Raw genomic sequence first — 22,017 nt, forward strand, 5'->3', positions numbered from 1 at the left:
TTTTGTAATGTCTTATTTACATACACTTCTTATCGCGTCTTAATTCATATATGAATTATATGTTAAACCACAGTGTTACACGTTTTTTAGACGATTCCAATTGATTATCATACCAATTATTAATAGTTAGCCCAAGATTCATCTTATGATATATACCAAAGCTTCCATAAGCCTTATTTTCTTTTTTTTTTTCATATAATACATTTCTTTCCTTGCGAGAACAAAGGATCTCTCTACCCATTGATATTATGTTTCACCACATTTCGTCGTTTATCGGCCAGAGCAATACTATGACACCGTGATATGTTTCTATCTTGCCGTGGATCGGCTAAGGTCCCTTAATTTCAACATCATATTAATGCACTTTTCGTGAGACAGTAATAATATTTAAGAAAACATGTTTACAGAAACTACATCTCATAACCCTGAATATTAGCCAGACAGATTGCAGATTTGATTTATCAATCTATGAGCCCAAGTGTGATGATAGCTCTTCCCCACTATTTAATCCCTCAGGGAATTTAGTTTGCAAATTTATAATATAGCGAGACTCTAGTCTATGCAATTTCAGAGTTCTATCCCCTCCTCTAATAATTTCAGACCATGGTACTGTAACATATTTCTATTGCCTGAATGTTTCTCAGCAAAATGTCTTGCTACCGATACGAAGCATCTTTTTTATCGATAGCTCTAAGATGTTCTAATATTCTGATCTTAAGTTGATGGATCGTTCTACCTATAGAACGTAGCCCACATGGACATGCTAAACAGCCGACTGCATAAGTGGTGCTGCAGGTTAAAAACTTAGTTATAGATTTGGTTTTATTTATATCTGGTATGTTGTAGGAAATATCTCTTTTGCTTTCACACAAAGCACTCGACTGCGAAGGGTGTCCTTGTTTCAGGGTGGTTTTTGATGTATTTGGTCTCGGCAGCCTGGCCGAGAAGGATGCCTCACCATGGACTTTAATATGGGGCCAAGAGGTTTGAATATTCGGACCTTCAGGCGCAGTTGAGCTATGTGAAAGGGAACTGGTGTTTTCACTGCAGCCCACTTGGGATTGTGTCTGTTTAAGAAAATGGCACAGAAACTGAACTGCACCCCCAAGGGAAAAACTTGTTGCAGGTATTGAACTATGGGTTCCAGCATGCCTGAAAGATGACTCACCTGAGAGGCCCACGTGGACAGTATATGTGCATGCAGTTAATGGCGCCCCAGCGATTTTGGCAGTTCAAACAGCGTCACCCTCTGATGAAGGAGCCTTCGAGCTCTGAAACGCGTAAGGCATTTACGTTTGGAGTTGAAATGCCGGTTTTGAAAAATAAATGCTGTGTGAAAGCACTCAACTGCGAAGGGTGTCCTTGCATCAGGGTGATTTTTTGATATATGCATATATTTTAATTTTCACAAGCGCAGCAGAGCGAGTTAGTGGGCAGAGTGTGAAGATAATCAAATGTTTAGCGAGGCGGCACGCCGCAAAGCATCAACGGACATCTTTAAAAACAGTAGGGTAGCAAGTTCCCAAGGAGCGAAAACGTCATCTAGCACTGGCCAAGCGAGTCTAAAAAGCAAATATTCACAACTGGAAAGGTTGCATGAAAGAGAGAGATATGCAAGGGGTGAGAGGCCACTAGCTTACAGAGCTATATTGATGTTAACCGGGTACCGAGGCTTGAGAATCTATACAGTCCCGGCGTATGTGAACCCGGACCCACTGAACGAGTGGACAAAGTACACCGCAGGTTCTTCGCAAGGGATGCTTCATATGCTAGTCAAATTCGCATGGAAAGATCGTGCTAAAGCGCTAGAAGAAATAGAAATATTGGAACAGAACATCCCGGAGACAGCGGACAGTACGAAACATCTAGAAGGAAAGGAAGCAAAGAAGCGGCTAAATGTGTATGAGAAGTAAATTCAAGGAAGAACGCAGCAGAAATTCCAGCGAGACGCCAGGGATTACGAATTGGGAAGAATCCTGACCTTCGCTAGGAAGTACGACGCCCCAAGACATGACCTGAAAGCAAGGAGACGCTCAGTGGTGGAGCACAGGGATACCTCAGAATCAGAGGTAACCAGTGCTGAACACTCTGAAGAAGAAGGAAGTATTGGTCAAGGCAATACACGCCAAAACCTTTTTCGTGAGGAATTCAGCCTAATCAGGCAAATTTGTCTGAGGGGAGGGAAAGGACGACCGCCGGAGAAAAAAGCCAGAGTCACGAGGAGAGGGGGCAGGAAACATCAGTGCAAACCCTGGGAACACCAGGACCAGGAGGGGGGACTGGATTGCAAAGTAAAGGAGAAGAATTGAACGATTTTTAATCTGTCCACAAGAAATCTGACCAACATGGAAGAATCCGTATTAATCATGGGTCTTACCTTTTGTCCCACGGAACAGTTTGAATACACACAGACAAGAATAGACTTATTTAAGTATATTTGTAAGCTGAAACTATACAAGTAATTTAAACTGAGGATTGTGGGCCTTAGAAGAACAATAAGCACCAATGTGGCAGAAGAAACGGATATCTTGACTGTAAGTTATCTAGAGACACTGGCAACTATGGAGGAATTAGGGTTGGGAGGGGGCCTGGACGCCAACCGATCTGCTAATCCAAATGAGGAACAAGAAATATATGGAGTAGCACAGGTGGGCGGACCCAGTCTGTTCAAACTGATTTCAAAACTTTATCCACAAACACCGGTGAATACCATAGATAGTTTCTGATAATGTCAATAGAGATCTATTGAAATTGAGGATGAAGCAACAACTCCCATGTAAGTGGAATCTATCCTATGTACAGAGTAAAGCAATAAGAGATCTAAATTGTGACAAGACAATTGTGGTGAAACCATCCGATAAGGGGGCAATATAGTTCTGCAAACGAGAGAACTATTGCAATGAAGCCTTGAGACAGTTGAACGATGAATCCAAGTATATCAGTGACTGTAACAGTATATTCAGAGTATTCAAGCATTTGAAAATATGATAGGGAAATGGTTTCGCAACGGGATCTTATCAACAGAAGAATACAAGTTTCTGCAAAATAAATACCCAAGGATCCCAACATTTTACCACCTACCGAAGATTCACAAAAGTACCACTAGACCACCGGGACGTCCTATAGTCTCCTCGATAGGAGACTTAACAGAGAACTTGTCCAGATATGTGGACCACTTCCTGTTCCCCTTTGTATTACAGCTACCCTCATATACACGGGATACAAAGAACTTTCTCCGACAGATAGAGGGTATTGAATGGGATGCGGACTTAGTGATGTTTACCCTAGATGTGTCCTGTCTATATACCAGCATAAGGCATTAGGACGGGCTGAAAGCAATAAGATTCTTCTTGAGGGGGAGACCCCTTAAGTTCCTGGATCACAGCAAAATGCTGGAAGAGTTTATTCATTTTTGTTTGAACCATAACATTTTTCTTTTCCAGGACCAGCGTTTTAGACAGATACAGGGTACGGCGATGGGCACCTGCTTCTCCCCCAGTTATGCAAATCTCTTCGTTGGCTGGTTGGAGAAGCAGGTGCCCTGGGCTGAAACGGCAGAGGAGTGGGTGGATCATGTAATATGCTGGAGACGTTACATCAACATTTTCATAATTTTTTAGAGGGTCGATGGAATTGGCTAAGCAGCATGTCTCTAGCCTCAATGAGAACAGTCTCAATCTGGAGTTTACAGGAGAAATGAGCACCACAGAAGTAACCTTTCTGGACCTAAGAGTTTTTGTGAGTGGCAACAAATTGCATACATTTCTGTACAGAAAAAAGACAGCGGGGTAACTCGGTCCTTCATGCTACAAGTAATCACCCACAGAATCTGATCCTGAGAATCCCCTATGGGGAGCTCTTGAGGATCAAGATGAACAGTTCTAGACCAGAAGACTATCTGGAAGCGGCATCTCAAAGTCTGGGTCGCTTCAAAGTGAGAGGTTACTTGAAGAAAACACTACAGGCAGCTCACCTGAAGGCCCTAACTATACAAAGAACTAAACTCATACAGGGGGTAAGCAAAAATAAGAAGAGTGTAGAGACTAATAACTTCAGAATGATTACCAGGTCTTCTAATGCAGCCAACGAGGTAAGGGCAATCGTGTATAAGAACTGGCGTATTGTGAAATCTGATGTGATCATTGGCAAAGATCTACCATAGAGACCAGGTATCACTTTCAGATCAAGATCGATCAAAGATCATCTAGTTGAAAGTCACTTGGGGGCAGTGAAACAAAAACAGGGTCTTGGCGATCTGCAAGGCTCCTTCCCCTGTGGGAAATGCAGGGCTTGCACCACTAGTAAAAGGGTGATTGCATATGAGGTGCCAGGGATGAAAAGGGCAAGGAAAATCACCAAATTTATGTGCAGTGCCACATTTGTGGTATACTGCTTGAAATGCCCTTGCAACCTCAGATATGTGGGGAGCACCATAAACCCAGTGAAAATGAGGGTCTTAGATCACCAAAGGGCCATCGCCAGCAATGACATTAATTATCCGGTGGCGCGGCATTTTGCTAGCCACCATATGAGTGATAGATCCCTGCTGCAGTTTCACTGCCTTGACCATGTCCCCAGAGATGTCAGAGGAGGGGATAGGGGGAAAAGACTCAGGAGGCTTGAGTCTAGATTCATCATAGACCTCCAATGTAAATCTTCAGGAGGCCTGAACAGTGGGGAAGAACTTGCTGTACACTTGGGAACATGATGCTCCTCTAGAACAGTTGGGCCAATCATGAACGTATTATAGGGACTACAGTCAGTGGTCATCCTGTGGATAAACAGCGGCCCATCTATGGCGATATAATAGAAATGTACGATAGGGTACTAATTAGAAGAGGGGAATACAAGACTAACTAGTGGATCTTATTAATTGCAATAGTACTACTAATTGATATGCCCATACAGTGCGAAATTCAGACGTGAGAACCACTAATAGGGTATGAGGATTTGTATTTAGCATTAAAATATTGATTTGTATTGTCCCCACAAACTACCATGTATATATGTACATAGCAATATTGCAACATATGTAAATAATGTGAATGCCTAACACAGGATGAATTTGAATCACATTTAATGTATTTGAATTTATAATCTCTGATTTGATTATATTCATGATTTGAATAAAGATATGTAACCTATTTTCAAATGAACTATGGAGTTTATAGAGTTCAACATTATGTCCCGAAACACGTTCAAAGATGGTGCCCAATGATTTGTTTCATGAATTGTCAGTTTTTGAATCACTATTAGAATCATGTGTTTAAATGTCGCTACGACGATGGGGCCGCCGACCTTGACAAAGGCAGGATTGCCGAAACGCGTTTGTTGTGTTAATTTTTTTGTTTTGCCCAATAAATCTATAATAGATTTACAGTAACATGAGTGCTTGCCGTTTCTACTTTTTGTGGGGAGCTGAAATATACATTTATACACACACACACATATATATATATATATATATATATATATATATATATATATATATTGAACTTTGTCACTGATTGGAAACCATGTGTGACCTTATTTGACTTAACCACCCCCATCCTCCACAGTATTAAAATTCACTCCCTCATTCAAATGACCCGCTTGCTCCCAGTTCTCTAGTGTTTCACTTGAAGTGTGCCTAGGGCATACTCTCTAATCTTTAGCTATTTTTTAGTATAAGCCACTAATGATGTCATCACATAGCAGATGTACACAGCCAGTAAAACCTTCTCTTTATAATGCACATCTAATCTTCGTTCTTTTTATTCAGGTGACACCCTTCTAAACACAATTATGTCAGCTTGGGCCGCCTTGCCTATACAACAGCATCCTAATAAATGAAACCCATTCCAAACCTAGTAATGTTTATTCATACATGAGAAGCAGCTTGAGCCCTAGTCTGCTAGGTGGATACAACAGTGTTCTCCTCTTAAACCTCCTCTGGCCACTTCAGACACTCTGTATGCTTTTTTTTCAAGTGATTCTTATGTGCTTTCCGCTAGTTGATGCAACGTAGTCTTCCTGGAGCTCTCTGCAGCACCCACCTAGACCTTGGTATCCATCCATTCCTCATTTGAATTCCATTGCAGTGTCCTTTTCCAGGCACCTTCTACATCTAGAGGGTTCTCTTTGTCCTGCTTTCTTGTTACATGGTCCCTTCTTTCCAGATCCCCAGCTCTGGCGTCCAGACTACTTTTCATCACCACAAGTTTGGTTGGTAGGGGACGAAGTGAGAGCTCTGTCATATTTCTGCTCCCACCTACTCCCACCAAAGAAAATACCCTTTTGATCTACTTTTAATACCGCTTCTGTTATTGGCTGTGTGAAGCTCATGAAAATGTAATTAAAATAACTGGGGCAGCAAGCTAAAGCTTCAAAAACAGGCTTGTCATTTGAATAAATACTTCAAATCAAGTGTTTTAAGAAGTGTATTTAAATATACTGAACTAGTGTTTTTTTCCTTTCACAGGTGAAAAAGGCCAAGATGCAGGAACTGGATGAACCAATTCTGAGGTGCGTCTTTTTTTTTTTTTTTACTACTCTGCATCCTCTGTATATTTTCATAAATCACTCTAATATTAGCATGTTTTCTTTAACAGATGCAAACAGCATTTAATGAATATTAACACATTCAGTCCTTTTTCGGTTTAATGCTAACCTAATGCTTTCTAAAGAAATGGCAAACTGGAAATGTTTACAGATCCCTGTAGACCATGTTTACTAGTAAAGTATCTACACGATTGTATGTTGCCACCAAAATGTTGCCCATTTTTAAACTAGATTCAGCCTAGACCTATTTAGGGGCCAAGTAAATACTTGACAGAAGATTTATGTGCTCACTGAGATTTATTTAAAAAGATATTTGTACGTATAGCTATTTTGGTAATTGATGTTTTCGCAGTCTGTTTATTCGGGCTCTTTTCACTTCACATCATTTGTACGCCACCTGCATCATGGATGTTTAAGGAAACAATGTAGATTTTCCCCAACCTTGTTGACCAGAAAGGATGAGTTACTAGTGTTCTGACCTTTTATAGGGTTGGAATTTCTCTGTCACAATGCTCTATGTTCTTTAAAGTGGCTGTGGTTTATGCTGATTAAAGAAGATTGCAATAAGATTAGCCTCCGGTCTTGCCATAAAATTACATTTTCCTAGCATGATTTTGAAGAGAAACCTAGAAGTCTATCTTGGGGGCATGCAGAAAAACCTTTTTCTCATTAGCTATCCACAGCTTATATAGAGGCATACAACAAGCACCCACACTTGCGGGTAGCTAAGAGAAGAGGGTTCTATGCTGATCCGATCATTCTCCGTTCTGCCAATCCCAGCTCAATCAGTGACCTAGAGTTGAGAACAAATCCCTGAGGCCGTCTCTTCATTTTAGCTAATTCCAGGGCTGAGCACACAATCTGCAATCAAGACTGTCAGTGTGTCATGGTTACACTGATGTTCCCTATGGCATGATGCAACAGATGTACCCTACTGTAGAGGAAGAATATGTGAAACATCTGGAACTTTATTCCACAGACCAGCTCCTATAACACTAATGTAATAGTTTCTCCATATTGGCATAAATGAGCTATTACTCAATCGAGACTACATCAGAAATTATTCACAATATCAAGATAATATTAAGAATTGTGCTATGTGATCCGGGGTCGCCAATCTTTTCTGTAGTGAGAGCTACCGCTGATCACTGAAAATCATCATCCACTACTGAAGACTAAACTTGCGCATTGTTACCAGACACTCCCTTGCCCAGCTTCAGCCTAATGTCCATAGAGCGAGATACTATGGTTTGAACAAAATACTTTGACTATGGGCACTATAACAGGGCTGCCATGTGTGTCAATGTGAGAGTGGTCTTTGAGGGATGAATGAACATGTGTGCGTATTGAATTGAATATATTTGTCTTGGTGACTGAGAGCCTGTGTCATATGTACTTGCAGCACAGGACATGCCTTTTGCCATATGTCACCGTTAAATGTATAACACAATCACTTTTTATAAATGAGAGCAATTTTAAGTGTCGAAAAATATTCAGCAACAATTTTCATAATGTGGAACATTTTTCTGCACTTTAAATTTCTCTCATTTAAAAAAATAGCTGTATTTTTCAGTTATACTTATGTCACAGTGTCTACTGGCCACTGGGAGCAAGAGAACTGCTGTTTGTAAATGCATCACTTTGAAATGGGAGGAAATTAAAATGAAGAGTAGACAAAATCATTAAGGTAACTTTTCTTTTCATTTTCACCCATTTAAAAGCTTCCTAAAACATAATTTTGTTCACAGCTCCAATATTGAGTTGACAGGGAATTGTACTTAAGTCAATCAATCAGGGATTTCATTGCATGGCTACTCAGCCCTGAGGGTCTCAAGGCGCTGGGGGGGGAAAGGGGGTAAGGGGATGGGCACTGCTGATCTGTGTGGGCGTGGAGGTTTTTGAAGAGCCAGGTCTTGAGGTCCTTCCTGAATTGGGTCAACAACACGGATTGCCTGAGGTGGAGGGGCTGGCGGCGAGTTAGAAGGATCTTCTTCCTCTTCTGGTCTTGTGGATCCCTGGGATGGAGGGCAGGGCGAGTTTGGTAGAGCGGAGTTATCTGGCGGGTGTGTGGAATGCGAGGCGGTGGTTGAGATCTTCTAGTCCTGCATTGTGGAGAGCTTTGTAGGCAGTGAGAGGAACTTCAAGATGATTCTCTTGTTGATTGGTAGTCAGTGGAGTTGTCAGAGGTGTTGTGTTATCTGGTTGCTGCGGGGGACGTAGAGGACCAGTATGGCTGCAGCGTTTTGGAAGTTCTGTAGTTTCATTAGCTGTTTCTGGGTGACTGGCGTAGAGTGCTTTGCCGTACTAGAGAGTTCTGGTGATGAGTGCATGGGGGACCATCTTTCTGGATTCAGTAGGGATCCATCTGAATGTCTTCCGCAGCAGGCGGAGCGTGTGGAGGCAGGATGAGGATACTGCGTTTATTTGGCGGTTCATTGAGAGCGGGAGTAGAGTATGATGCAGAGGTTGCGTGCATGTCCCTAAAGGTGGGAGGGGTTCCTAGTGCGGCGGGCCACCAGGAGTCGGTCCAGGTTGAGTGGGTGGGTCCCACGATGAGAACTTTGATCTTCTCCGAGTTGAGCTTGAGGCAGCGGTCTTTCATCCTGGTAACAAGGGCCTTAATTCAGCTGTGAAAGTTGATACTTGGCAGCTGTGGTTATGTTGGTGAGGGAGAGGATCAGCTCGGTGTCGGCATAGGAGGCGATGTTGAGTCAGTGGCTTCTGACGATAGCTGTGAGGGGGTTCATTTAGATGTTGAAGAGGGTGGGGCTCAGGGAGGAGCCCTGGGGCACTCCGCAGAACATCTCTGTAGGTTCTGAGAGGAATGAGGATAGTCTGACTCGCTGTGTTCGGCCGGTAAGGAATGAGTGGATCCAGTCCAGTGCCTCGTCACGGATGCCGCGTCATAGTCACGTGAATATGGTACGGTGGGAGACAGTATCACAGGCGACCGAGAGGGCCAGTAGGATGATGGCTGTGGTTTCGCCCTGATCGAAGAGGAAGCGGATGTCATCAGTGGGAACGAGGAGTGCGGTCTCAGTGCTGTGGTTGCTTCGGAAGCCGGATGGGAGGTGTCCAGGATGTGGCTCTATTCGATTAACTCGGAAAGTTGGGTGGTGTTGGCCTTGTCGATGACTTTGGCTGGGAAGGAGTGGAGGGAGATGAGTCAAAAGTTCTTGAGGTCTATTGGATGGGTGGACTGCATCTTCAGCAGGGGGTTGATCTCGGCGTGTTTCCAGTTGTCTGGGAAGGTGGCGGTTTTGATGGAGTAGTTGATGATGCAGCGAAGTTGGGGGACAATGGAGGCCTGTGCTCCATGGAATATGTGGTATGGACAGGATCTGATGGGGCTCCTGAGTGGTCTTTATGATCTTGAGTGTCTTCTGTGGTGAACAGAGTTCAGTTAACCACAATCTGTTGGGGTGGAGCATGGCTGTGTGCGGTGATGGTGGGCGTAGTGGCAGGGTCTTGGGTGTCGAAGCTGTCATAGATCTGCATGATATTGTGGTGGAATAAGGTGTGGAGTTTGTTGCAGAGTCCTTGGGAGGATGGCACGTCTGTGGTCTCGCTGTTGGGCCTAATGAACTCCTTGACAATGGCAAAGAGTTCTTTGCTGTTATGTGCCTTGGCGTTGATTTGGTCTTGAAAGGCTGTTTTCTTTGTTTTTTTGAGGAGAAGATGGTGTGCGTTGATGGCAGATTTGAAGGTTGCATGGGTTTCAGGGGTTTCGTTGTTACTCCATCTCTTCTCTAGCCATCTGCTGGTGTGTCTGGACTGATGGAGGGTGGGGTGAACCAGATAAGTTTTCTTGGAGTGTTGCTTGAATGGTGTACTCTTGAGAGACGCCAGAGTGTCGGTGCAGTTGGAGATCCATCTGTAAAGGTTGCGCACTGTGGTGTTGGCATCTGTTGGAGTTGGCGGAGTGGTTGTGCTGAGAAAGTCAACGAGAAGTTCTCCGGTGACTCTGTTCCAGCTGTGACTGGGGGAAGGGGGCACGATGAGGGTGGTGGTTTACAGTGGACGTGGTGATGCGAGATGCACGCAGTGGTGGTCAGTCCAGAGGAGTTTGTTGGTGTGGCTGTAGCTGATGTTTCTGATGGCGGCGAAAACAGGGTCGAGTGTGTGTTCGGCTGTATGGGTTGGTGGAGTGACTAGCTGCTTGAGTGCAATGTTGGCAAGGTTCTCCAGTAGGAAGGTGGTGTTCTGGTCGCAGGGGTTGTCCAGGTGGAAGTTGTGGTTTCCGAGTGGAATGAGGTTGGTGGATGTGAAAGCCTGGGATGCATGGGGTATAAGATGGTGTCATCGAAGGGTGGGTGGGGCCGGGGGGGCCTGTAGACGAGAGTGCCACGGAGGGTGGTGTTGGAGTTGGTCTGGATCTAGAAGTTAAGGTGTTCCATGGTTGCCGTTTCAGTGAATGGTCAGTCAGAGGGTGTAGTTGCGGACTATGGCAATGCCTCCTGCTGGTCGGTTGGCGCGGTCCTTACGGATGAATTTGTAGCCATTTGGGATGGTGACTGCGATGTCCGGTCCTGGACAGGGGTAGGTCCAGGTTTCTGTGAAGAAGGCGATATCGGGAGCGGTGGCATCAAGGAGGGGCCAGAATTGTGTGGCGTGTTTGTTGACGCTTGCATGCTGAGGAGGATGCAGTTGAGCTGGTCGGGTGCGCTGTTGGTTGTTTGGATGGTGAGAGGAGATGGCGTGTTGGCAGGAGGAGGATCCATGGGTGATGTGAGATGGCAGGAGGTGCGGTCTCCTGAATTGAGAATGAGGGAGGATGCTGGTGTGGTTGCAGTGGAAGGTCCGAGAACCAGGGCCTCTGGCACTGGGTGTGGTCCAGGTGCAGACTGGCTTGCCTTTGGTGCACCAGCTGCACCCCCTCCATTAAGTAGTGCTGTGAGAGGCCTTCACAGCTGGAGGCAGGAAACATGGGAGCGACGAGGATCACGGGGGGGGGGTGGGAAGGAAAAAGCAGAAGAGAGACAGAAGGGCAGCCCTAGCAGCATTGACACTCTGCTGCTAGACCCCTAGAGATGAGGTACAGACAAGAGCCTGCAGGTGGTGGAGGGCCTCGAACTCGAGATCAGCGGGTCAGCAGCAGAAACAGGGTCAGCTGCTACCAGGCGGAGCTGCTCCGTGAAAAGGGCAAGTCAACTAGCAGCTCAGTGTACCTAAAAGTTGTCATTTCCTTTAGGATAGTCTCACCATGTACATACCAATCACATAAATGTTGTCCCATCCACACGACAATAACGGTTTTACACAGGTGACCTTATACCTAGAAGCTTGCTTCTGTCTCTTCGAAACCACGCTCTCGGTACCATATCGTAATCCCTGTACCTGACGTACATAAACATGTCCCCAGGCAGATTTATTCTGTATAGGGGTCACTACTTTTTTTCATCTATGGCCAACAGCTAGCTGTGCATGATCATTTTTGTTTAGAAAAGGATTAGCAGAGGATTAGCGATTGTTTTAAAAACATTGATTCTAGAAAAACCCTGGAGTGAACACTTTAGTATAAAAGACCTTCACTCCCCTTACAATTCAGAGGAGAATGCCTTCCAGACTGGACCTCGGTTCTAAAAGGCTAATCTTTCGACAGGCCGCGAACTGATATCCCTTGCGGGGTGTCATTCTCAACGCAGAGACAGGGTTCTTCTTTTTAAACAATCTGGTGAGGGTTTGGTGATTCCCTGGAGGATTCTTGGCTACAATTTAGCACACACACATATGCACATACCCATGGTTCATCTAAAATCTCTAGGCTAGATATCGTTAGGCAGAATAGGTAGGCTACACATCGTAGGAGTACGCCAATGCTACTGTTTTATATATTCGGCTTATATTCATCTTTTTAGCACTATGGTAGAAATGTATCTACTATTTACGATATTGCTGCTTGTGATTACTTTTGTCTGCTCCTGTCTTCTGATTGTCGCAGCAAATACGTTTTACACGAGATTGACGCTTTACCAATAAATAATTATTGAAACCGTCCAAATCGCCATATTCTGAGGAAAAGTAAGCACAAGTGACTGAGCGAAAGATACCGTATTGTTTTCCTCGATACCTGAGGAATCAGAGTTGTCATGTTAAGTGGTTGCCAGTAACTACCTACACCGCTATAGAATACAGGGGGGTGGTAGTCGCACTGTGGAGCTAGCTGTTTTAACGGCTGACGTATCCTGTGGGGGTGTTTGGAGTCTGTCTATACACCAAGCCCTCAGTTTAGGTCATCCAAAACGCTCTGGTCCTGGGCGGGCCTAGGAACTACACGGCGCCGCCAACGTTGGTTTGGTTCTTATACTAACAGTAAAATTTGAGTAGTTCAGTCGTGCTTTCTCAGAAAGCCCTACTTACACTTTTCAGAGACGTCTGCAGTGGGAAGGAATTTCTGCCTCAGCTGAGCAGGTACACCCTGTACGTTGGCTGAAGGTTTAGACAAGCTTGTAAGGATAAAAAGTTCCTATATCGTGCAAAACCCTAGCTCTTAAACTTTTCTTTTCTTCAAAAATGCCTGACCCTGCGAGTTCAGGGGAGGACGAGTTAGCAAACGCTTTTAACATTACAGAAAACTGCAGACAGGCAGTAACTCTGAAATTGCTAGAACATGGAGTACCTGCAACTGGTGTCACTTTCGTGATTGAGGCACACGAGGTGTTCGGATCAGAGGTATTCTATTCTTGGGTAAAATTTCCACCTGCAGATCCATAGACACTATTGTTCCACGAATACTTTGAAGTGTATCCACCGGAAGAATACATTCCATACAAGGACATTGAAGTCCCATTAACTTACCAGCAACACGAACCGGTTTAAAGGTGCCCTCAAACACACAACTACAGTCATAAGACTTGGTCCGCTCAGCACATCAGGAGCGACATACACTCCACATCCTGAGATAAACATACTCCCAGTAGGGGAAGTGTGTACATTATACAAAGAAATAGTCAGGCTATACAGACACATTGTCCAGTTTGTCATGCGAACACTCACAATACAACCAATTAGAGCTGCTCCAGCTGGTCCACAACAGACCACACCTACAATCGGCCCACAGACACTAAAAGCAATAATGGATGCTTTCTGATCAAAAAGGGAACAAGTACCTTTCTGGATTGCACAGAAAATTACACAGATGGAAGCAGTCTTCCCCATTCGGGTCCGCAGGAGAAACACAGAATGTTAACAATTTGCTTGCCAATGGTAATGGTTCCCTCAATTGAGTATTGTGCCTCTTGGGGAACAATCTTTGCTGCAGTCTACATTAGCATTCACGGTACCCCTTCCATAGCAGTGATTCCAGATGTATTAAAACATGTACAAAATGAGTATCGGGCAAGACCTGTCCTGGACTTGGGAATGAAACTGATGGGTAAATGTTATCATTATGCTGAGCAACATTAAAGGGGAAGCAGCAGCAGTGGCTATACGCCACCGCTTAAGGGAAACAGCTCTTGCAAATCGGGAGCGTGAATTACCAAACATTATCGAAGAAACCTATGCTTCACTAGGTAATGATAGTTTGGGAGCCAAACCAGGGAAACCACAGATGGTAATTCTGACAACGACAACTCGTAGCAAGCACCCACTTTATTAACCCCTTCAGTGCCCATGACGAGATAGTCTCGTCATGGAGCACGGTTGCGCTGTGCCCATGACGAGACTATCTCGTCATGAACCCCACCCACTAATACAACGCCCGGCACAGGAGGGGGAAAGGGCGTGGCACACAAGGGGTTAAAAAGAAATAGGAAAACAGTCAAAATCAATCCAAAAATAACAATAAAAGAAACATTTCACCATCAAGGCGTGGGTCTCCCCAACGGGAGTACTCTGAAAAGAGGTATAACCATGGGAATCGTGATAACATTAGGAAACAAGGATACTGATACACGTTCCTTTCATTCCTTTCAGGGTTCATCAAAAAACTCTTATAGGGAAGGACGGTCAGAACAAAAGACTGAAGATCGACCAAAGGGAAAAACATCGCAATTCAGATTACATTATCAGAAAGGAAGAGCAACCTAAAGAAAGTAGCTGGATTAAAAATTCAGACAAGCCCAGGTTACTGAGGACTCAGCTTCTGAACTGGAAATGGGCTCTGACGATCCTAGACAGCATGGCAGAAGTAACAATAGTGCGCCAAAACCTGTAGGAATTTCTGGTGACAGCAGTGTTGATTAACATATCACCCTGGAGACACCTGATACTAGAGTGAGTGTCCCACATCGGCTATACAAAATAACTCTCCAAATAGAGGGGGACATCTCAAGAAAAATTAAAGGTCTCTTTTGGGAGAACTTGACATTTGGTTACGACATCCTGCTAGTAGATTGGCCGCCTGAATTTGTTATGGATTGCCCAAAAGGGCAAATCGTAATTTTGCCTGCTTTTTCCGACCTCGTTCCTGTTTCCTTGAAAGACTCAAACGCTCTGGAGTGGGCGCAAGCGCTAGCTCCAACATTATACCGCAACCATGTAGGGTAGGACTTGGAATCAAAACACCACTAAATATCATTAAAATCTACACCAAATCCACAGAGACAGTACCTAATTACAAATTATGCGGAGAAACAGGTCAAAGAAATTCTAGACCAACTAGAATACCAAGGTATGATTGAAAGTTGTACCTTTTGTTTCCTATCATGAAAATTGACTACACATATTTGGTTTGGTTTGAGATTACCGACATTTGAACAAATGCACAAAAACATTTGCAGTTAAAAACACACAGTGCTGCATTAATGAATAGCATTGTGCGTAAGAAATAAAAAACATTAGACATCTTGAATGGTTTCTTCTGCCAAAATATTGCTCCTGAAAGCAGATATTTGACAGGATGAGCTGCCCTCGGTACTCGGCGTCAGTTTTGTCATTTACCCCAAGAGTATAAGAACAGCCCTAGGATATTTTCCAAAAGAGTGTCGGAGCTATTAGTCATGCAACGAAGAGGCGGTCTCCTATGTAGGTCATATTTATCTGACGGACGATGAATTACTTGAACACTTGTGCAGGGTGAACATCATAATTGTGGTGTTTGCCAACTTGGGCTACAAATTTAATTTAAAAATTGCCTATCTCAGTGTCCTATTTTGAGCTGTCAAGTGAAGGCGAAAGCTTGGCCGCTAACATTTTAGAAAAGTGTGTGCTACTCCAGCCTCCGAAGACACTGAAAGGTTTACAATCCATTTTAGGATTTCTAAATTTCAGAACATACATTCAAGACTATGCAGAAAGGGTTAAACCTTTCTGCGACCTAATCAGACCTGATTTCACAGCAAACAAATGAACACAAAAACATACAGATAGTTTACGTTCTGTTCAAGCTGGCATGCTAGCATCAAAACACTTGCAGACATGTGTAAATGTTCGCAACCTGGTGATCCGGGTCGTCCCTGGGTTATCAGGATATACTTACATCACTTTCAATGAAAGTGAGACAGTTCCAATAGCATATAAATCTCTTTTGTACACAAATGCTGAAATACTATTTGCAGCAACAGAAAAAATACTGACTGCAGTACAGACTGCTGTAGGGAGAAAGAGCACTAGCACAGGGGAAACGCATCATCGTAACTCTGGTACCGACTTTAGAAGTGGTTACAAAAGCCAGCATTCGAAATACAAAGGCACTTCATCTACAATGGATACAGTGGGCTTATTCTCTCACTGCAATAGATGTAGAATACAGATATGAAGAAAAAGATAACAAAGGGGGGGGGGGGAGTAGAGAGGTATACAGATAGAATCTACCTCCTGTTCAACTTTATATAAACAGTATGATTCAACCCTATATAAATGAAAATTGTTTAATATTTTTCAGTTTTGCTAGTGATACTAAATAAGGTGTATTAGTGATCCATGAAATGTCACGGAAAAAAGCACCAAGTGTTTTTAAAATACCCCTCACACATTATGAATCCCATAGTGTCATGCTTCATCATAGGGGTCTTCCCGTCCCTCTACGGGGCAGGGCGTGCTACAACCTGCGAATACGTGGGAGCACTGTTGTTGTGAAAAAATAGGCTATGTGTAGTATAGGAGTGAGAGTGGTAGGGTTAGTGAAAGTTACAAAAAATTTAAAATTCCCTGGCTAGTGGAAAAAACAATTTTATTAATTTCCCTGGCTGAGAACATTAAGAAAGGGGATGTGTAGGGGGTGTACCTTGATATGATACCCCCTACTGGGTCAACATGTTTCGTAAGCAGTCCCCACTGCTTTACTCATCAGGACCTAGTGTGACCCCTACTGCACTCAAAATATAATAATTGTTTATATCGATTGTATGCCTATTTTTCAGAAACCAAACTGCAAAAATGTGCAAGTCTGGAAAAGTTTATAAAGGGTACAATGACCCCTATAGTTTTCTATAACCAAATAGGTATCTGAAATAATAAGAAAACATGGTGTAAACAACCATTTGATTGTTTATCTGAACACATCACCATACTGTGGAATCACATTGTTAGACTCAATTTCGTGATATATTTTTCTCTTTATATATTTTTCCAGTTTGGCAGCATAGTGTTTATTGTGGAACATAATGTCAGGTTTGGTAAAGAAGTGCACTTTATTAGACAAACTACAGTCACACACATTCATGTAAATCATCCCGTATCGTTCAGCAATGTTTAAAATGTGATGAGTCATTCAGCCGGAAAAACAAACATGCTGGTAAAGATAGGCTCGTCTTAGCCTGTTTCAATCATAATAAGAAATGCTTTGACACGTAAAAATAGCTTTGTACATGCACTATTAGGAATGATAATCAGGCTTCATGAGCTTGCATCGAGGGGAGGATGCCTTGAAATAATCATTGTTGGTAAAGTAAGAAAGCACATAGCGTTAGCGATCGCTCCGTGTCTTCATGGCGGGATTGCAAAGACTTCAGTGCATAGGGTAAGGGTGCCTGGTTTAAAGACTTGGCCTCAGTCTTACTCACATGAAGAAGGATCACTGATTTGCAATCGGGATAACCCGTGAAAAGGTTGTTCTCAGAAGAGACTAGAGCGTTAAATTACTTCAAAATGGCTACTCTTTGTGCCGAGATGTGGATACGGGAAGCATTACTTCCTGGTTTTGCGAGGAATGAAATAACCACGAAATGGCTGTTGCTCAAAACGAAGACTAGAGCGTTGAATTACTTGAAAATGGCTACTCTCTTTGTGCCAAGATGTAGATACAGGAAGGGTCACTTCCTGGTTTTGCGAGTGAAGATTAATCGCAAAAAAATAAAATTGTTGTCCTGAAAAAAGGGGAGAAAGACTTTGATAAAGAGACTTAGGTCTGTATGAAGACACAGTGAATTATTAAACAGCTTTATCATTATATGTAAAAAGATTTCTAATACATAAAAGACAATCTATTCATGGTGGTTGCGAAATAAATGGGGGGGAAAAGGTGTCTTCCATAATTCCAATATCTTATTATTGATGTGAGCAGTGGCAACAAGCTGTCCGATACTTTCAGTTACTACTCCACAGCGTTGTTGATGTTATTAGAGACACACCAAAAGGTGAAGATTATGGTAGTCTCTAAATGGGGGTAACGTGGTGCAAATGAAGAATTAGGCGTCTAAATGATAGTTTGGTCATAATTGACCCCATGGGATTTCATTGTTCAAGCATCTGATGTTTGTTTAGATGAAACACCCATCTGTTTTTTTTCGAAGAGGTACTTTTTATTTGCGACTTGTTCAGTCACTGTCCAGTATGACCCAGTTCCAGGAAATGCAATGCCATTTTTGTGGTGCTTTTTTTGCACCTAATGTTGCTTTTATGTTCTCCTATCCTTGTTTTCACTGGTTGTGTTGTCATACCCACATATTCTAGTAGGCATGGACAGGTGATGAGGTATACTACGTTGCTACTATTACATGTGGTGAATTTTCTCTGTTCCCATTTGGTATCATTGAGGAAGGTGATTTCTTTGCTTTTCTTTGTAAGTGGGCAGACTTTGCATATCCCACATGGATGGTGTCCGTGTATACTGGCCATTGCTGTTGATTGGCCCGTGGATTCATTCTTGCGGGGTTTTGTGTGTACAATCATATCGCAAATGCTTTTCCCTCTTCTGTGAGAGAAAACTGGTTTGGGGAGATTCAGACCCCCACTATTGAGGATCCGCCAATGTTTAACGATCTTGGTTACTTGGTTAGAGTTGGTGTTGTATGTTGTGATACAGAATAGCCGTCTCATCAGGCTTTGGGTTAGCAGGTTCCAGAAGACTCTCCCTGCAGTTGTTACGTGCCCTTTTATAAGCTTTTTCTGTAACCCGCTTAGGGTATTGTCTTTTTTCATGTTTCATTTTGAGATCTTCTGATTGGGTTTTGAAATCGCTAACTTCTGCGCAATTGCGTCTAAGACGTAAAAATTGTCCATAGGAGAGACTATCCTGCAGATGTTTTGGATGAAAACTTTGGTACATGAGGAGGCAGTTTTTAGATGTTGTTATGGAATGCGTTGTGGTCATGAGTCTCCCGTCTTTGGGTGATATATTTAGGTCAAGGAAGACCAGTTCTTTATTAAAAATGGTACTGGTGAAGTTTAGGAATTAGTCTTGGTAGTTAAGCCAAGTGATGAAACGATTTGCAGTACCTTCATCACCATCCTAGATGATCAATATATCCTCTATATATTGTTTCCAGGTATTGATGTGATTGTGAAAGGGGTTATTTGGATGTAGAATGCTGGAAGCAAATGTGCTCCCCTTGCTGGTCCCGTGCTTCTGGAGATATAAGGTTTGGTTGTATTCAAAGAAATTCTCTTAGTGTTAAGTTGCAGCATTCCATAATAACATTTCTAGGGGTTTGATATTCCCATTCAGTGTCAAAAAGGACTTCTTCAATGATGTTTAAGGTCTCAGTGTGGGGGAGACTGGTATATAGGCTCTCGACATCACAACTAATTAGAAGTTGGTGTTGGGGGTCGAAGGAGAGGTCTTCTAGTAGTACGAGGACGTCTTTGGTGTCTCTCAGATAAGTTGATGTTTTTTGCACCAACGGTCTTAAGTATGCGTCTGCAAATTTTGAGACTGGTTCCAAGATAGATCCTATGCCGGACACAATAGGACCGCCTGGAGGGTTTCAAGGTGCTAAAAAAAAACAATGACAATATATTCAAACATATAGAGGACCTTTTATGAACATTTTTTTTTTTAAAGGTAAGAATGCGTTTGATGCTTTTATGGAAATTTTTAAGGAGTTTTAAAGTGCTTTTAGTATGTTTCTCTTATTAATGATTTTTATGGTTTTTTTTTTTTAAGCATTGACTTTATCATTACCTAGCTGACCTTGTTGACCTTTTGACGCGGAGTGGGTGTCATGTCCTTTAGGATAGTCCACCATGTACATACCGATGATATGCATTTTTGTCCCATCTACATGACAATAAAGGTTTTACACAGGTGACATTTTACCTAGTAGCTTGCTTCTGTCTCTTAAACACCAGGCTTTTGGTACCATATCATAATCCTGGTACCAGACGTACATAAACATGTCCCCAGGCACAGAAGATTTATTCTGTATAAGGGTGACCACTTTTTGTCTTCCATGACCGACAGCCAGCTGTGCATGATCATTTTTGTTTAGAAAAGGATTAGCAGAGGATTAACAAATGTTTTCAAAACATATCGATTTGAGAAAAACCCTGGAGTGACCACTGTAGTATAAAAGACATTCACTCCCCCTTACAATTCAGAGGAGAATTCCTTCCAGGCTGGACCTCGGTTCTGCAGCCTGATCCTTCGACAAGCAGCGACCGGACATCCCTTGCGGTGTGTCATCCTCGACGCAGTGACGGGGTCCTTAGTTTTAAACCATCAGGTGAGGAGTTGATGATTCCCTGTGGGATTCTTGGCTACACTTTAGCACACACATATACGTTTCACCTACATCTCTAGGCTATGTATCGTTGGGCAGAATAGGTAGGATACGCATCATAGGAGTATGCCAATGCTACTGTTTTATATAATCGGCTTATATTCATCTTTTTAGCACTATGGTAGAAATGTATCTACTATTTACGATATTGGTACTTGCGATTTCTTTTGTCCGCTCCTGTCTCCTAATTGTCACAGCAAATATGTTTTACATGAGATTGACGCTTGGCCAATAAATAATTATTGAAACCATCCCAATTGCCATATTGTTTATATTCTAAGGAAAAGTAAGCATGAGTGACAGAGCGAAAGATACCGTATTGTTTTCCACGATACCGGAGGAATCAGAGTTGTCATGTTTAGTGGTTGCCAGTAACTACCTACACCGCTGTAGAATACAGGGTGGTGGTAGTGGCACTGTAGAGCTAGCTGGTCTAACCGCTGACACATCCTGTGGGGGTGTTTAGAGTCAGTCCATACACCAAGCCCTCAGTTTAGGTCATCCAAAACGTACAGGTCCTGGGGGGGGGGGGGGTCCTAGAAACTACACAATAGAGTTAAATACCTCAGTGCTTCAGTTGTTCACTTATAATAATCACAGCCTTCTATTACCTTTAAAAGGAAAATATAACCTTGTGCTTATTTAAAAATGAACTCAACGTTGTGAGTTACTCAATCGACTGGTTGGAGTCACTTGCATTAGAGACTTTAGTATTTTTGTTACAGTAGCTGAGAGGTAAGCCAGCACATGCTGTTAAACATTCAGAATTAGATCGAAATACACTCAGCCTCTTTTGCCTTCATGTGCTTATTAGAGCAGGAATTCTTGTAAGAGTCTGGAGATCATCTTAGTACGAATGCTGTTTGTACCACACCAAGAACAAGCAGGTTGGTTGGGTCTGAATGCTGTCTTTGTCCTTCCTTTATTACTTTTTTTTTTTTTTTTTTTAATTATTGACCGAGTCTACAGAGGAGAAAAAAAAATTTTCTCGACTGAGAAAGTGCTGAAAAGAAGACGCAAGAAGATAAAGAACAACTAACGCCGAGGAAGAACATCGAAAACGCACTTTCTTTTACCCTTTTTTCCCTCAGAAAGACAAGTGAGACACCAACCATGTATTATGAAAAATGTAGAGATTGTTTGGAACACACCCCTTTCTGTTTCTGTCTGAAGTGCCACTACAAATTTGCCAAGAAAGATATCCATGAAGTCTGCAGCCTCTGTCTGCAGGAAGAACACAGAGCGGAAACCTGCAAAGTCTACACAGAGTTCCAGACTAAGACTCTAAAATCAAGACCGAAACAGAGGTGGGACTACTAAGCCATGGCCCAGTCTCAGGGGGCTGATTCTATACAACAACTCTCCAGTAACCAGGAGACTTTGGAGGGCACTGAATAGGCAGAAGCAGTATTCTCTGACTCTGAGAAGGCAAGAACCCATAAGAGACCCGCACAGGTAAGTCCGAAGCGCCAGGTAACAACTCCGGGCCCTGGTGCCAAAACTAAGATAGCGGAGTCGAAAAACTCCAAATCCGCTCCACCATCGAAAGCCTCAGCGGTGGAGGGAAAAGGAAGGAAGGGAGAAAGAGCCTCAC

The 22,017-nt window shown here is 43.0% G+C and overlaps 1 protein-coding gene across 10 annotated transcripts in view; it reads left to right on the forward strand.

The window, feature by feature from the left end:
* EYA3 (EYA transcriptional coactivator and phosphatase 3) overlaps positions 1-22,017 on the forward strand; it is a 970,709-nt gene that overhangs the window by 305,376 nt on the left and 643,316 nt on the right. For all 10 annotated transcript variants that reach the window (XM_085647584.1, XM_085647578.1, XM_085647577.1 and 7 more), the window contains one exon: positions 6,461-6,504. In XM_085647584.1, the coding sequence (XP_085503710.1) occupies positions 6,461-6,504 (44 nt within the window). The remainder of the gene's footprint in view (positions 1-6,460; positions 6,505-22,017) is intronic.

This window comes from Triturus cristatus, chromosome 3_2, assembly GCF_964204655.1.
Source record: "Triturus cristatus chromosome 3_2, aTriCri1.1, whole genome shotgun sequence".
Taxonomy (NCBI): domain Eukaryota; kingdom Metazoa; phylum Chordata; class Amphibia; order Caudata; family Salamandridae; genus Triturus; species Triturus cristatus.